The 16,921-nt window shown below is 33.7% G+C and overlaps 1 protein-coding gene across 1 annotated transcript; it reads left to right on the top strand.

Annotated features, from left to right (window-relative positions):
* On the top strand, window positions 11,826–13,809 carry LOC109354166. Its single transcript, XM_019596513.1, has 3 exons — window positions 11,826–12,721; window positions 12,903–13,049; window positions 13,483–13,809. Exons 1-3 carry the CDS (start codon window positions 11,933–11,935, stop codon window positions 13,756–13,758), a joined length of 1,212 nt encoding a protein of 403 aa, XP_019452058.1. The 5' UTR covers window positions 11,826–11,932; the 3' UTR covers window positions 13,759–13,809.

Raw genomic sequence — 16,921 nt, 5'->3', positions numbered from 1 at the left:
TTTTAACAATTAAGCACGTCCAGCACTATTAGGTTTTAATTAATTGTTATTATTTCCTTCATTATTAATTCATACATTGTATTTTCTATATTATTTGAATGTCACTAATTGTCATTATTAATTGTTTTGTTATTTAATTAATTGTTATTATTCGAATGTCACAATGTCATTATTAATTTGAATATCATTAAAAACACAATTAATTAGTTGTCATTATTAATTTTAATGCTTTGAATATATCTTCAAAATCGTTCCCTACAAGCGGTGTTGTTGATTTGATCTCTCTTACAACGCACTCTTTAATGTGCACTATGGAATACTTACATTTTATCATTAGTATACTTGAGTTGGATATCTTCTACATCCCATACTTTAATGTGTGTTGTTGATTATATCTTATTTCAACGCTCTCTTTAATAAGCGTTGTTCAAAGTACGATCATACCCTAAAAATTAAAACTTTATTGCATTCTCACACATTCAGCAATCCCAAAACTCATTTACTCTCAAAGTCAATCTCGAAATCTTTCAACCTCAAAATCAATTCACTCATTCAACACAAAAATCATTCACACATCCAACACGAATGAGATCATTTGTTAGATTTTCAATTGAGAACGCTGAAAACTCTAATAGAATTGTATGTCCCTGTATAAAATGTTGTTACTCAAATCGAGTTACTCCAAATGAGTTAAAAGTTCATTTAGTGTGTCACAGATTGATTAAAGTTACAGCGGTTGATTAGTGATGTTGAGAAACCATTATATGATGGTTGTACTAAATTAACGAGATTAGGAGCAGTGGCAAGGTTGTATAAGTTGAAAAATGTTAATGGATGAAGTGATAAAAGTTTCAGAAACGTGCTTGCATATCTGAAGAATATGATGCCTGAAGATATTGTTCTCCTTTCTCGAACCAATGATGCTAAACAAATGTTACGCTCCATTAGCATGGAATACAATCAGATACATGCTTGTGAAAATGATTGCATCTTATTTTTTAATGAGTATGCTTCGTTAAAGAGTTGTCCTAAATGTGATGCATCGCGATATAAGAAGGGAGACTCAATTCTCAAGAAGGTTGTATGGTATTTTCTCATCAAAACCACATTTCAGCGTATATTCAGCATTGCGAAAGATGCAAAGAATTTGACATGGCATGATGAAGAAAGGATCAAAGATGGCAAGCTTCAGCATCTTGCAGATTCTCCTTAATGATAAAAAATGATCATGACTATCTTAGTTTTGGTCAGGAATCAAGAAATCTACGCCTTGCATTGTTAGCTTATGGAATTAATCCACATAGTGTTCAAAGTTGCTCCCATAGGACATGGCCAGCAATGTCGGTGATATACAACCTACCTTCTTCTTTATGCCTGAAGCGAAAATATGTCATGTTATCTATTTTAATTTCTGGAACTAAACAACTAGGAAATAACATAGACATATAATGGACTCCATTAATTAAAGACTTGAAGCAAATGTCGGATTTCGAAGAATTCCATTCCATTGTCGTTCCTACTTTAGCAGGGTCTACCGCATTTCCTTCACTTGATACACATGCCCATGAAAATTCACCGATTCAAACCAAAATTCGCACCTTGACAGCTTGGCATAAAGTTGGTTGTCATTCAAAATCTGCAACACTATCCTCAGATGCTTCGCATGTTCCTCCAGATCCTTCGAATAAATTAGGATATCATCGATAAATACGACTACAAATGTGTCGAGGTATGGATGAAAAATCAGATTCATGTAATCCAGGAACACTGTAGGAGCATTTGTTACACCAAATGGCATCATGAGATATTCGTAATGACCAAATCGCGTCCTGAAAGCATTCTTCGGAATATCCTCCGACTTCAAGCGTATTTGGTGGTATCCTGACCGAAGATCAATCTTTGAAAATACGGTAGATCCTCTTACTTGATCAATCAAGTCGTCAATTCTTGGCAATGGGTACTTATTCTTGATGGTGTCTTTGTTCAACTGTTGGTAGTCAGTACACAACTGTCACTAGGTTTGACAAATTGTTTCCGTAGTAATTCATCCAATTGCTTCTTCAACTCCATTAACTCCAATGGTGCCATCCGGTAGGGAGCTATAGAGATCGGTTCAGTTCCAGGAACCAGATCGATAGCAAACTCTATCTCCCGCATTAGGTGCAAACCAGGAATGTCATCCGGGAGAACTTCGGAGAAATCCCTAACCATGGGTATATTCTGAATCTCTTCTCCACCTTTCTTCTCCTACTGAAATTATTTATGGGTTGTATTCTTAATCGAATCATTCAAGCAAACACTAACCACACCAAATCACACAACAAAGCATGTGAGGCCATGCCCAAGGCTGAATAGAAAAGAACCGCTCTGATACCATGTTGTAACACCCTGAAAAGTTCTCCAACAATATTGCCCAAAAATGGGTCATATTTCTTTTGTGTAATGTAAATTCTTCATTTACATTTAATTCCTTTTCGAGTCATCACATTAAGTAACCTAAAATGCGGAAAAGCCAACAATAGTTCGTGGAATGATCCTTTATTGAAATTGACTGAAAACATTTATGCAAAAGCAAAGCAGAATACATCCTAGTCCAAACTGAAAATATATACAATAGTCTGGTTTATTCAAAAAAACCAAAATAACCTACACAGATGTCCGCCTCAAGGGCAACTAGAAATGGAAATGACCACTAGCGACTAGCTACGGGGTTAACGGGTGTACTAGGACACTCACTCAGATCCTCCTCCATTTCAGACTCAAAAGAGAGGTCCACCACCTCAATGGAGTCCTCTATACAGATCAACTCCACACAATCTTCCTCTTCAGCTTCTAGCTCCTCTTTCGGGTTGTTGGACGAATCTTGTAACATTCTTCCCACTCTCGCATCTACCTGAAGATCGGGCAGCATCCGTATAGCAGCTCTCATCCCCGGTGGGAAATCAAGCACATCGTCTGTACTTCGTATCCTAGTAGAAGGTCCAACATTAGTGGGTTCATGAGGAATCACATATTGAATGGGTGGTGCCGTAGGTGCAAATCTCCGAGCATGTAAGGTGAAAGAAACCTCCAAGTCTGCATGTTGTGAAGGGAAGCGCATCGTAGAGCAATCACAAACCATCTCCAGCTCTAAGGCACAAGGGACTGTGTAAGTGTATCTATGTCCATCACTACTCCATGTCCCCTCCTGGGACATCGAGAATCAGTGCTCTGAATCCTCACCGTACGGTCCATTTGAACGAGAATGCGAACTGAAGACAAGCAGAAAGAAAATAAAAGAAACGAAAAGAAAAGAAGAGAGAGTAAGACATCTAATGAATATAATTCATCGACATCATGGAATACATGGAATACATGGAATATCACATCCAGACATACACGCATGATATACACAATATAGATCACCGACATAATGCACAATGATGAAATGATGTTATAACTCAAATCATGAGGACCAATACTCACACTCACAATGCATGCCTGATATGCTTATTTCATCCATCCTTACATAAATATCCTCCCAATATACTATTCGGAAATAACCAAGAGTACAGGTCCCATAACAAGCCGATTTGATCGCACCAAAAATAAATTCCTCCCAAGGATATATGACCGATCGGTTCCGAAGAACTATCAATTTCAGGACGGTGTTGTATCAAACACTTTTTGGGCATCCCTCTAATTGATCCTGATTGCAAAGAGGGGTTGTCAGAGATCATCTAGTTTGCACTGTGAGAACTTTCTGATACAATAGAATACCTCATCCCGGAATACAAGGGACTCGCCTCACCTAAACTCTCCCTCAAGACTCAGCTGATGAATCACCGCCATCGTCATCCCTCTCAACATCGCGGGGCTCGTTCGTCTCCCATAAATTTCCTCTCCACTACTTCATTATTCCTAATGAGTATGTACACTAACGGAAGTTATTCAATTATATATTTTAATTAGTCTTTTATATTGATCTTCCCATCCTAAGACATCTCCCAAAGGAATTCTTCTTGTGGGACCCAATCTTATGTTATCACGAATTATAGGAATAATATCCCTACCACTACGAACCATCACTGAATTACCCAGGATGGCCACATGGCCAAGCCTCTTACGGTCAGACGACCTCGCTGCATGGTATCATGTAATCCTTCTTGCGCATTACCATAATCACGACATCACAGTCGGAAACCTTGTCCTAAATAGGAGCAAGAACAAGGGTATTTATATAAGTTTATCAATTTGGACACCGGACTCAATAATATGAGCCGCGGTATCTCCCAAGTGTAAATACACTTCATACTCAAGCTAGGGCTATTCCCTAAACAATCAATCAATCAATCAAAACATTCAAAAATAATGATTGTCTCTCGCTCAAGCGAAAGACTGTCGCTCAAGTGACGAACTTATCAAAAAAAACATAATTCTCTGTATGGCTCTTGCTCAAGCGAGGGGACTATCGCTCAAGCGAAAAATCCACCAAAAACTGGTCAAAATCACCCTCTAGCTCTCGCCCGGGCGAGGGACTATCGCCTTGGCACCAAAACTGCCCAAAATATGCCAAGCATGCTTGCTAGCCCTCGGTCAAGCGTGGCTAGGTCGACCAGGCGAGGCTGGGTACAGTGGCCAGGACCACGCTCTCAACCTTTTCGGCCACCAGATCGAATACCACCGTTGTTTGTGATCCCAACACGTTTTAGTTTCTCGAGTGGTGTTCTTTCATGGATAACAACCACAAGACTTGATATTTTATACTATCCTAGGGGCATACAACCTAAGGAAACATCCGTACTTAATCCAGACACGATATCGTTTGGTTAAGTACATGTTTCTAACAAAAAACAGAAATAACTCCCAACTTTTGAGGTAGTTGGGAGATCCAGGTGTCATATCCGGACACCACTATGTCCCGATGCATTCTATTATACCTTGGGTTGCAACACGATTGATTTCCCTTCCGTGAATGCGTAGGTTGTTCGACTTCGAACGCCTTGAAACTAAACACGAAAACCAAACAACGATTCGCGAGTTAAATCGTTTTCCTACAAAGTCTAAGCTAAATACATCATTTTAATCCATTCTAAGAACATCTCAGACTTTCATCTATCCGGTCCAAGATTCATATTCTTGAACCATCATTTATCCTCCAAAGTCTCAATCCCAATTCCTATCGGTTCATGACCATTTCAAAAATGTTTTACAAGGATTGATCTCATGAACAAAACGACATTTCAATTTAAAATATTCTTTGATTTCAAAATCATCATATTTATCAACTTAAATAACATGCATATTTTAAAACACTAAAACAACCCCATGAACAATAATATTTCATGGTTTCAAAACATCAATTTCTAAATTTGCAAAAACTCATTTTTCGCGTTCTTGCATATAACAAGAGATATATAACAAGATATAGGAAGGTTTTTAGAAAATCTTGACGATTGAGAACGTTTGTAACATGCGTATGATCCTCATACTAAAATTTTGTAAGTAACTAACGCTTAGATTTCTAAGAGATTAAGAACTAAAGGGATGAGGTTTACCTTGAAGTTCTTGAGAGCCGAATGAAGAAGAAGCAGAATGAAATGAAGAGCCAAGGGTTTCTCTACCCTGAAGGAGCTCTTTAAGTAGAGTAATTCAGATTAGGAGGGGGCAAGCCAAGGGTTTCTCTAGGTTTGATGGCTCTTTTAAGGTGAATAAATCTGAGTTAAGGGGGGTAAGCCAAGGTTTTCAAATAATAATGGTGAGATGGGTAAGTGAGAGGTTTATGTGTATTTGCATAAAAGATGAGTATTTTTGCTTGCTTGCCCAGCAAGTGTCACTCGGGAAGATGAGGTGACTTTTTCGGCGAAACATTCACGATGAGACCATGCCCGAGTATTGTCGATTAATATTCGGCTGGATATAAAATCTTCCAATTACGGTTAGAATTTTGGAATACCAATTTCGGAGTGAAAAATATTTACAAATGTATTTTGGACAAACTTGATATCTATCCTGACTCGAAATAATATTTTGAAGCAAATAGCGCAATTGGAATTCAATTCCGAGCTACAAAACTTAAAAACACGTTTTTGGGCCGATCTGGGTGAATTTGGGCCCGACAGTAGACCAAAAACTTTCCGTCATAGAAAATTACAAAAACTTAGCACAAAATAGGAATTCATAAAACAAGACTAACTCTTGACTACTGTTTATCCTAATTCATTACCGACTGATTTCTAAAATTAATTTGTTAAAAATAAATAATTAATAAAATATATCGAATTTTCAAGGTGTTACATGATCTAGAAATAATCCTTTGTCTTTTACATTTTGATGAGATGAGGGGATGACCAATGAGCATGCAAAAACTAATTATGGACCTTCTTGTATAAAGACAAGATTCCCATTCTAAATCACTAAAGTCTTTTATGCTTGTATAAGTAGTCGGAAAAAATAATCTTTTATCAGGAGCATTCTTCAGATACCTTAGGACTCTTAACCCAACTTAATTAGTTTTTTATATAGGGGCTGCAATAAATTGTCTAGGATTCCAAAAGAAATGTTTAGTCAAGTGTGAGTGAGGTAAACCAATGTGCTAACAAGTCTTCTATATGGAGTAGGGTCTAAAAGAGGTGAGTCATGTTGACTATGTATCTTAAAATTACTATCCATTAGTGTTGAATAAGGCTTTGATTCTAGAAGCCCATTATCCTGAAGAAGGTCTAATGCATACTTTCTTTGACACAAATGTATTACAAAATTGGACCTGACCATTACGAATCACAAGAAGAATCTAAGTATCCCTAGATACTTGATACTAAGCACAGATTGTCATTACTTTATACTTGATATTTTATACTTTAGAGCTAATTAACTAACTCTAAATTTTTCGGTGCATACACTATTGCTGACAAATATTTTTTAGTTGTTTCATATTTGAGTATAGCATTGTTCAACACCTTGTTAGTGTAGTGTATGACATGGAAAAATTTTATATTTCCTTTTTTAGAACAAATCCAATAGCATAATCACTAGCATCACACATAAGTTGAAAAATATTTTTCCAATGTGGTGCATTGATGATTGGATTTGTTACTAGGTTTCGTTTGAGTTCCTCAAAATCTCTCAAGCACGAGTCATCAAAATATAAGCAATAGTCTTTGTTCAACCAGTTTCTCAAGTGCCTTCTAATTTATTAGAAGTATTTTTTGAAGCGCTGATAGATATCATCATGTCTTAAGAAGCTCTGAATCCCCTTTACTTTTTTTGGGACCAACACCTTCTCGATTACCTCCACTTTTGCTTTGTCCACTTCAAGGCCTTTGCAGAAATTTTATGTCCAAAGATAATCCTCTTTGTTACCATGAAATGAAACTTTTCCTAGTTTATGACCATATTCGTTTTCACATATCGCTTGAGTGTTGTATCAAAATTCTACAAACATAGATAAAAAAGAGACCCCAAACACCGAAAAATCAGCCATGAATACATTAATACATTGTTCCATGAGATCAGAAAAGATAGCAATGATATATCTTTGGAATGTGGCTGGTACATTTCAAAGCCCAAATGACATACACCTATAAGCATACCACCAAATGGGCATGCAAATGCAGCATTCTCCCAATATTCTTGGTCTATAGTGATTTAATTATACCCCGAATAACCATGTAGGAAACAATAGAAGACTTCTCCTGAAAGTTGTTCTAAAATTCGATCCATAAAAGGTAGGGAGAAGTGATCCTTATGTGTAGCTTAGTTCAATCTCCTATAATCAATCCACATCCTCCAACCCATAACTATGACGGTTAAAATTAGTTCATTTTTTCATCGGAGATATCTGTCATCCCTCTTTCTTTGGAACAACATGAACAAGGCTTACCCACACACTTTTAGAAATATGATAGATCATATCTACTTATAGAAGCTTCATTCCCTTAACTCAGACTACCTCTTTCATTGTTGGATTTAGTCGTCGTTGTGGTTGAGTAGTAGGTTTGAATCCATCCATATAAATCTTGTGCATGCAATAGGCTGGACTTATTCCCTTCAAGCTAGCCAATGTCCAACCTGTAGCTTCAAAATTAGCTTTGAGAATATGTACGAGCTCCTCTTCCTCTTTTATGTAGGGGTCTAAAAGTTCGGCTTAGTTCGGTTTTGGTGCAATTTAGTGATCGAATCAAACACAAAGACATGGTTCGATTCACCTCAATAAACCACAAATGTTATTGCAAGAACCAAACACAAAGACATGGTTCGGTTCAACTTCACGGTTTTCATAGTTTTTATTTTTTAATTTTTTTGCATTAATTGGAAGTTCAAATTGTCTTACAAGAGACATTGTTTGACCATAGAAGGAAAAAACACTACTATTATTATCAGTAAAAAAATAAAACTCGTAATCACTTATTAGTAAAATATATAATAATTATGTAGTTTACGAAGAAAAAAAGCGAATGACCACATTACAATTCACAATTATTAATATATATATATATTATAACATATATAACAATGCAATTCACGATTAGTAACATATATAAGAATTTAGAAATATATATATATATATATATATATATATATATCAATTAGTAGCATATATAGCAATACATGCATAACAATTTATGGTATATATTAGTTTCAAATCCAATACCACAAAAGTTAGAAATATGTTAAAAATCATCATGAGACTAGAAAAATATCCCACACACATATAACAATTTAGTAAGTAGTAACATTAACATAATAACAATTTAGTAAGTAGTAACATTAACATAATAACAATTTAGTAAGTAGTAACATTAACATAATAACAATTTAGTAAGTAGTAACATTAACATAATAACAATTTAGTAAGTAGTAACATTAACATAATAACAATTTAGTAAGTAGTAACATTAACATAATAACAATCTAGTAACTAGTAACATTAACATAATAACAATTTAGTAAAATATATAACGCTACAATTCACACCAAATTGATAATTTAAGCCACAAATTTGGTTGCAGAATTCAAACAACAATACAACATTATTCCCTAGTATATATTTATTTAATATGTGTTTCAGTTCGGTTTCAACGGTTCTAAATTTCTAAAACCATGAATCAAACCGAATATAAAAATGGTTCCTTAAAATATAACCGAACAAACCATAAAATCGAATAAACCTCATTTTGTGGTTGGGTTCGGTTCCACCGGTTTCCCAATTTAAACTGTAACCACTTCCACCCCAACTTTTATGGATAAGGATATGCTAATTATGACCGGTTTCCCCACTCCACTATCTAAGAATACATACTTCAAGTGTGAAGGTAGTGGTTTAGTTCCGATTTCTATTCCAATAATTTATTCTCGACTAACACATCTAATTCAAAAATGAAGGATGAAGGCGATGTTATCTCTTAACTTGAAAATTAAAGAAAGATAATCAAGAGGAAACTATCTCTAACATAAAAAAAGAGATTAATAGTATTAAGTGTCCGTGATGTAATATCAAGTTGGATTTCCATGGTGATATATAAGGACTACAAATTTTAATTTAGATAGTTCAACATATGGGATTAAATTATTTGAATACTATTTATCTCAAATTTGTTGTTTGTTTAAATGGGGTTCCCATATCATATATGAGAAATGATTGTAGTACTTTTATGCGTTTGTCTAAATTTACTTCATTCTCCTCCCTTTATGTGTTTGTCTAAATTTAGTTTCAAAAAATTATTTTTGACATTTTGTGCTATCAAAATTTCCTTCTATTGTAATATCCAAGAGACATTACAAAAAAATGTATCATGTTTCCTTTTTAGTTATATATATAAATGACCACCCTAATTAAAAAAATATTTCTTTTAAATATCCAACATCTAGAACTTTCCAAACTTTTTAGGACTTAGCCGATTGAAGCAGTTATATTTTTCTATTAGTCCTTGCATAAAAACCCTTATAGAGGGCTTATTCGTCAAAACCATTATAAAAATATCTCAAAACCCCCCATTTATTTAGTTGAGTTGCTTACGAGTTTGTCTATTAGGGTTTCAAATCTGATCATCCTTAGTTTATTATGATGTGGAGTTCTTTGTGATTTAAGCTCCTTGAGGATTATAGGATATTCCATACTCGGGAGAGGAGGTACTCGTGCAGGCAAGTTTGATTACTCTATTTCCTTCTTCTATCGTATTACATATTTCCGAATTCTAGCAGTCAAGGAATTAAATTGAAGAGTTTCAAATCATTCTTTAAATTGTATGGTTAGAATTGCAATTATTATTATTTTTAATTTCCTAGCGATTTCTATTGTTAATTCAATTAAATATTTGATTACTTTGGGATGTTAAAATCTAAATCATTGATGAAAATTTATTGGAAGAAATCTCTGTAAACTCTAAGGTATAGATGTAAACTAATGCTTATAGTCTAATTGTATAGAGATGTAATCTTCTTGAAAATAATCATTTGTAAATTGAAAACTTTGTTATTGTTGTACGAGGTATATGTGACCTACTTTGATTTTGAATAGTTTTCATGAAAGTAAAGTTAATTAAAACTCATTATACTTGCTCCAACCTCATACAATCACTACAGTGCATACAAAAATCATATATAAAATCTAGAATATAGATGTAAACTAATGCTTTTAGTCTAATTGTATAGAGATGTAATCTTATTAGAATTAATCATTTGTAAATGGAGACCTTTGTTATTGTTGTATGAGTGATATATGACCTACTTTCATTTTGAAGACTTTCATGAAAGTAAAGTTAATTAAAACTCATTACACCTGCTCCAACCTCATACAATTACTATAGTGCATACATAGCGATATAATGGGCATTAGGGAATTGGACACCCATGGTGGAAAAGGTGGTGAAAATTAGAGTTGGGATGGGAGTTTTGGTTCTAGAACCCCTACATACATGGAAGATGAGTAAGAATGCAACAAAGAAAATGGAGAAAATATGATAGAATATAAGGGGGTTTTCATATAGTGTATTACAAAATTGCTATCTTGATTTTATCTATCCATTTTCTCTATAAGATCTCACCACCTATAAGTGAATTGAGAATTGAATGATTTAGAATGATTGGTATTAATTACTAAACTTTTATCTATCCATTAATATCAGCATGGGATGAATAACAAATTGCTCTCTTGATTTTATCTATCCATTTTCTCTATAAGATCTCACCACCTATAATTGAATCGAGAATTGAATGATTTAGAATGATTGGTATTAATTACTAGACTTTTATCTATCCATTAATATCAGCATGGGATGAATAAATGCCTTCAACTTTTACTCATTGTAAATGAATTTTTGGGAACTAAATTGAAGCATTCCATGGTATAAGTGGTTGGAAGAAATGTTCCTAATATTCCCTTTTAGTGATTAGAAATCATCAAGTAAAGTTTAACATCACCCTTTTCACTAAGTAGTTTTAATATTCATTGGGTTGAACGACTAATTTACTATCATCAATTGTTTAGAGGGCTCACTTATTCCCTCTCCGATTTCATGATTTTACTTTGAATTTCAGCACAAGAAATGCAGCAAGATTCAAGCTACAAATCTGATACTCTTGTGAGTTTTTTCTATCTACCTTCTAGATTCTTTAATTTATATTCCATTTATTAATATATACAACATAAACTCATTTCACATTAAGTTATTTGTGAAACATGTTCTAATTAAAAATATTTGTCATCTAACACATTTGTCATATTCTTTGAGTTATTGCAGCCCATAATTTGTTTATTCTCTTCAAATACTTTCATGTACTAATGATTAATGCTTGTGATTTTTTTCAAATAATTACACAGGAAAAAAGTAGTGACATTGAAGACCGTATCAGTGAATTGCCTAATAGTATTATTTGTTACATCTTCACATTCTTACATTTGAAAGAGGCCATAAGAACAAAAGTGTTGTCGCACACATGGAAAGACCGTTCTATGGATATGTCAATTATCGTGTTTGATCCTAAAGTAATCAATATAGATTTAGATGATGATGTATCCTTGGAGTCTATACCATTGCCTCAAAAATATCAATTTATCGAACGAGTTGATCAACTTTTGGAAATATTCACAATTAACCAGTCTGTGTCATTTACAATTTGGTTTCCAATGGGAAAGCAATTTACTTCTCATATTGATAAGTGGGTCAATCGTGCAATTGGGAAGGAATGTGAAACACTTGATCTTGAGTTTAAGTTTGCAAGAATTGATGATGAACCCTACAATTTTCCTTTCCATATTCTACTCTCTAGTAAGAAATCTCATCTAAAATGTTTGTCCCTTTGTGAATGCCAGTTGAAACCTACCCGGGAAGTAGTACATAGACTCAATTTATTGGAGTCTCTTACTTTAGTTTATGTATCTATGGAAGCAAGTGATTTAGAGATTATTCTCTCTAGTTGTTTGAATCTAGAGCTCTTAGAGCTTATTGATTGTGAAGTACTCACATCTTTAAGAATTTTTAACCAAGATATGAGGTTGAAGCGTCTTCTTGTGACTCCACTTATTTTTGTTGCAAACATTGAGCTTAGTATCCCATGTTTGGAACTCTTTATATTTAATGGTGAGATTGAAAATTTCACCATTTCAAGGATGAATCAGTTGAAAACAGTTGAGTTATATATTAAGGGAACTTATCCAAGAGGTATGAGTCAACTATTGGATGAACTTTCAAGAAATGCTCCTCTTCTACAAACATTGTTTCTTACTTGCCATTTTGATCAGGTACATGATTAATTTTTCATCAAAGTCAATATAATTTGATCATATATATATTATGAGTAGATTCTATCACTAATGTTTTGAACATTATCGGTATATTTTATTCTATTTGTCAATTTATCTTGATTTGGGATATCATTTCTTTTGATTCTTTAGTTATTACTATAGTGTTTTTTTCATGCAGTTCCAAAGTTATGCTCACAATAACAATCAGACACCAAAGTTCAACAATTTAACTCACTTGGAACTTACTCCTAAAGGAGACTATGGATGGAATATGTCTATAGGCATACTTTACAAGTCTCCTAAACTTGAAGTTCTTGTCATTGAGGTTAGTAAAGGGTAATGTAATCCTGCATTTTCTTCTCTTCAATTGGTTTTATTATAGAAAAATTATTACCAAGGATTTCTTAACAAAGATATAAAGTCCTAAGAGTAGAAAACTGCTTAATCCTAGATGCATGTGGATATAGTGTATCATTAAGATTGGAATCTATATATTATTTAGAAAAAAATATATGTACTGGTAGTGTTTCAGGTTTATACACTGTAACTGAGTCATCCAACATCCATATTTAATCATAATTGACTCTTTAAAAAAAATGAATAGGGAATAACATAGTGACTATATATAAATCTTTACAGCGACATGCATATATATTACACTATATACTATTAGTGGATTATATTATATACTAGTTCAATCAGGTTCATACTTTTTTATATTCATTTTATACTTATGAACTATTCCTCCTTGATATTAGGGTTATACTCCTCCTATTGTTGACCAGCCAAGTTGGACAAATCAACAACTTGTTCCTACATGCATATCATCAAGTCTTAAAATGGTGAGATTTGATGAATTTAAGGGTCAAGATTTTGAGTTGGAGATGATAGGATGTATATTGAAATATGCAAGAGTCTTGGAATACATGGAAATCAAAGTAAAAATGTCAAGTAAAAAGGCAAAGAAGAAAATTATAAAAAAAATAAAAGCTTTTCCAAAAAGCTCTTCAGAAGCTAAAGTATCATTTTGGTAAAACTATACATACCCTCCTCCATCTTTGGGTTATGAGATAGGACCCATCTTAACTCATTTCTCCTTATACCTTTTTTAGTGTAATATATAATACATATTTCTATATATTAGTCATTTATACTTTAACTTATATGAAGTCAAATATATGAGAAGCTCTATTATTTCTCAATGGAAATGTTTCTCTAGTTTGTTTTTCTCTTTGGCATATGTCAGAGACATTATTCTTGAAATTACTAATTTCACTTCTATTATTATTGGAAATTAGTTCAGTAGTTTTCCAGAGATGAATGTCTTAACTAGTTGTGACATACTTCTAGCTCATTCATTCCTTCAACTTTCAATACCTTCTTTGTTAGGACTTCTTGAAAAAGATAGAGTCCATTCCTTTGTTAACCCAAACCAATTAGCATCTTCGAGGTTTGGTCCTCTATAGCATACAGATCACCAGTAAACTGAATATTACAGTTTGAGTCATCTGACAACTATGATATAGAAATCAAGTTGGGTATATAAAGTACATGTTCAAGATTTAAATTATCAGAATTTTTTACTGTTCCTTCCTTAGTAGAGATGGCAGTGAGTCCATTTGGAAGTCCAACAGGACATCCAGACACATCCCTCACGTTGCACAACTGTTGCAAATCCCCTCTCATGTGATTTGATGCTTCACTATCAAGTATTCAAGGATAATAACAACATAATCAATCTAAACAAATCTGCTTACGTGGATTTAGTTTGTTATTACCGCATTAATTACTAACAATTTTCTCATTGGTTTTTATAATGCAAATAAAATCTCCCAATAAGATGCATGCATGCACCATAAATTATAAGAGTAGCTCCTCTATGAGATCACTCCGTAATTATTTCCTATTCTATGCTAAACTTGCAATATAAACAATAGAACACCATAACATCACAGAGTTATCCTTTGGATTCATTTCTAAAACGTGAAAAATACATGAAGGGTAAGGTGGATCCATTTAGGTAATTTATTGGTGGTATTCAAATGTCGAGAATAAAATTTCTTAAACAATGAAAAAATGGCATTTATCAAACAACACTGTGCCAGAGTCGTTGTTCAACAATGTTTATTTTAGATGTTTAATAGTGCTTTCATGTGCTTTCTGTTTGACCGCAATAGTATATGGTCATCATTAACAGCGCGTCACAAACGCTGTTGTATTGATTATATGCCACAACACAACATATAAAAAGCGTTGTCATAGAGTGCATCAATACCATAGTGCGTCGTCCACAAAGCGCTGTCATATAGTAGATCAATACAACAACGCATCGTCCATAAAGCGTTGTCATATAGTCTTAAATAAACATCGTATTTTAAGGTCTTATTAACAGCGCTTGTTGTTGCACTGTTGAAGTTCATATATTTAACAGCGCAATAACAAAAAAGCGTTGTTCTATTATTTTTAAACTTTCTCAAACAACAACTTAATACAATTGCGCATCACATGCATAACGCTGTTGTATTGATAATGTACCACACCGCTTTCTATAAAAAGTGTTGTTGTAGTTATCCTTTACAATAGTGCATGGCAGGGCTTCCCCTAGAATTCGCTGTTGATTTGTATAAATTAATACCTGCATATGCATTTATTATCATAACAGACATTCTCAACAACACAGACATTTATATATTCTGAACAACACAGACACATTAATACAGGCTAAAAGTTTGTTTTATTAAACATCAATACAATATAAAATACAAACAATGAATATCATGTCAATTATGTTTTGACAGAGTACATAACAAATAAATAAATTACACAAATTACAAAGAAACAATATTATACAAATTACAAACATTCAAAATTATACAAAGACTACTTGCATCTATTTTTTCCTTTTCTTTGATTGTTTTTGTCTTTTAGGGTCATCCTTGTCTAGAGGAGCATATTGATTTACCCAAAGTCCTTCATCGTGATAATCTCTTGTATATAAATCATCATTTGTAGTTGGTCCGCCCTCACGCGATTGATATGTCCCAAAAAAAGGATCATCTTCATCAATATCTTCATATTCTTGGTCATCAATATTATTGATGATTATTTTGTTAGTTAAAAGAACAATGGACCATTTCAGATCAGCTGGGTCACTAACATAGAATACTTGTTGAGCTTGTGATGCTAGAATAAATGGCACATCTTTATATCCTAGCCTATTAATATCCACTTGCAAGAACCATAACTCATCAACTCGGAAGCCATTGTTGTTATCAAACCACATACAAAAAAAAACCGGCATCCTAAACATTGTGTAATCCAATTCCCATATGCGTTCAATCACTCCAAAGTATGACATGTTCCAATATATTAGGTTTCTTTCTTTTGCACTTGGCATGTGTAAAGTTCGAGCAACAAGAGTCACACCACTATTTTGCATTTGACTTTGATCATCTTGTTTTTTCGTATAAAATGTGAACCCATTAATCAGGTAACCAGTGTAGGATAAGACATGAAGGCTTGGACAATTGGCTAACCATTTCAATCTTTCGAAAACCGAATGTGCATTTATATTCAACTCCTCATGAATGTAATTTTTTAGGCACTTTATGAAACACTGATTATGCTCTTTGGAAATCCAATTTTCATTCTTACTTGGGTAACACTTCCTTAGCATCTCCTTGTGTGTTTCAACATATGGCTCAACCTCATCGGCATTATGTAAAACATATAAATGCGCTTGCTATAATTTGGATCTTGTTATAGTCAATTTTCATTCCCAGTAATACCTTCACCAAATATATGTTTTGCATACCGAGGCTTTGGAATGCCCATGAAATCACCATCGGTAAGGTATCCAGTACAAAAATCAAGAGCTTCTTCAACAACATATCGCTCGACAATACAACCCTCTAGTCTTGATCGGTTATTCATATACCCTTTTAACGTCTTCATATAACACTCAAAGGAGTACATCCATTTCATATAGGAAGGGCCATATAGTTGTGTGTCTCGAACAAGATGAATGTTTAGATGAACCATTATGTCAAAAAAAGAAGGTGGAAAACACATTTCAAGCTCACACAAAGTCAAAATAATATGTCTTTGCAATGTAGGTAATTTCTCAGGGTCAATCATTTTGCTATAAATTGCCTTGAAGCAGAAGCACAACCTAGTTATGGTTCCTCGAACTTTTTT

Source organism: Lupinus angustifolius, chromosome LG08 (genome assembly GCF_001865875.1).
Source record: "Lupinus angustifolius cultivar Tanjil chromosome LG08, LupAngTanjil_v1.0, whole genome shotgun sequence".
In the NCBI taxonomy this organism is placed as follows: Eukaryota; Viridiplantae; Streptophyta; class Magnoliopsida; order Fabales; family Fabaceae; genus Lupinus; species Lupinus angustifolius.
The sequence above is the reverse complement of the archived record's forward strand: the minus strand, read 5'-3'. Positions and strand labels throughout refer to the sequence as shown.

What these genes read in the sequence shown, in the direction of transcription:
- LOC109354166 (XM_019596513.1), top strand. Translation starts at nt 11,933, where the DNA reads ATGGATATGTCAATTATCGTGTTTGATCCTAAAGTAATCAATATAGAT. An exon ending in TTACTTGCCATTTTGATCAG is followed by an intron (nt 12,722 to 12,902) that starts GTACATGATTAA and finishes TTTTTCATGCAG; the next exon opens with TTCCAAAGTTATGCTCACAA. An exon ending in TTGAAGTTCTTGTCATTGAG is followed by an intron (nt 13,050 to 13,482) that starts GTTAGTAAAGGG and finishes CCTTGATATTAG; the next exon opens with GGTTATACTCCTCCTATTGT.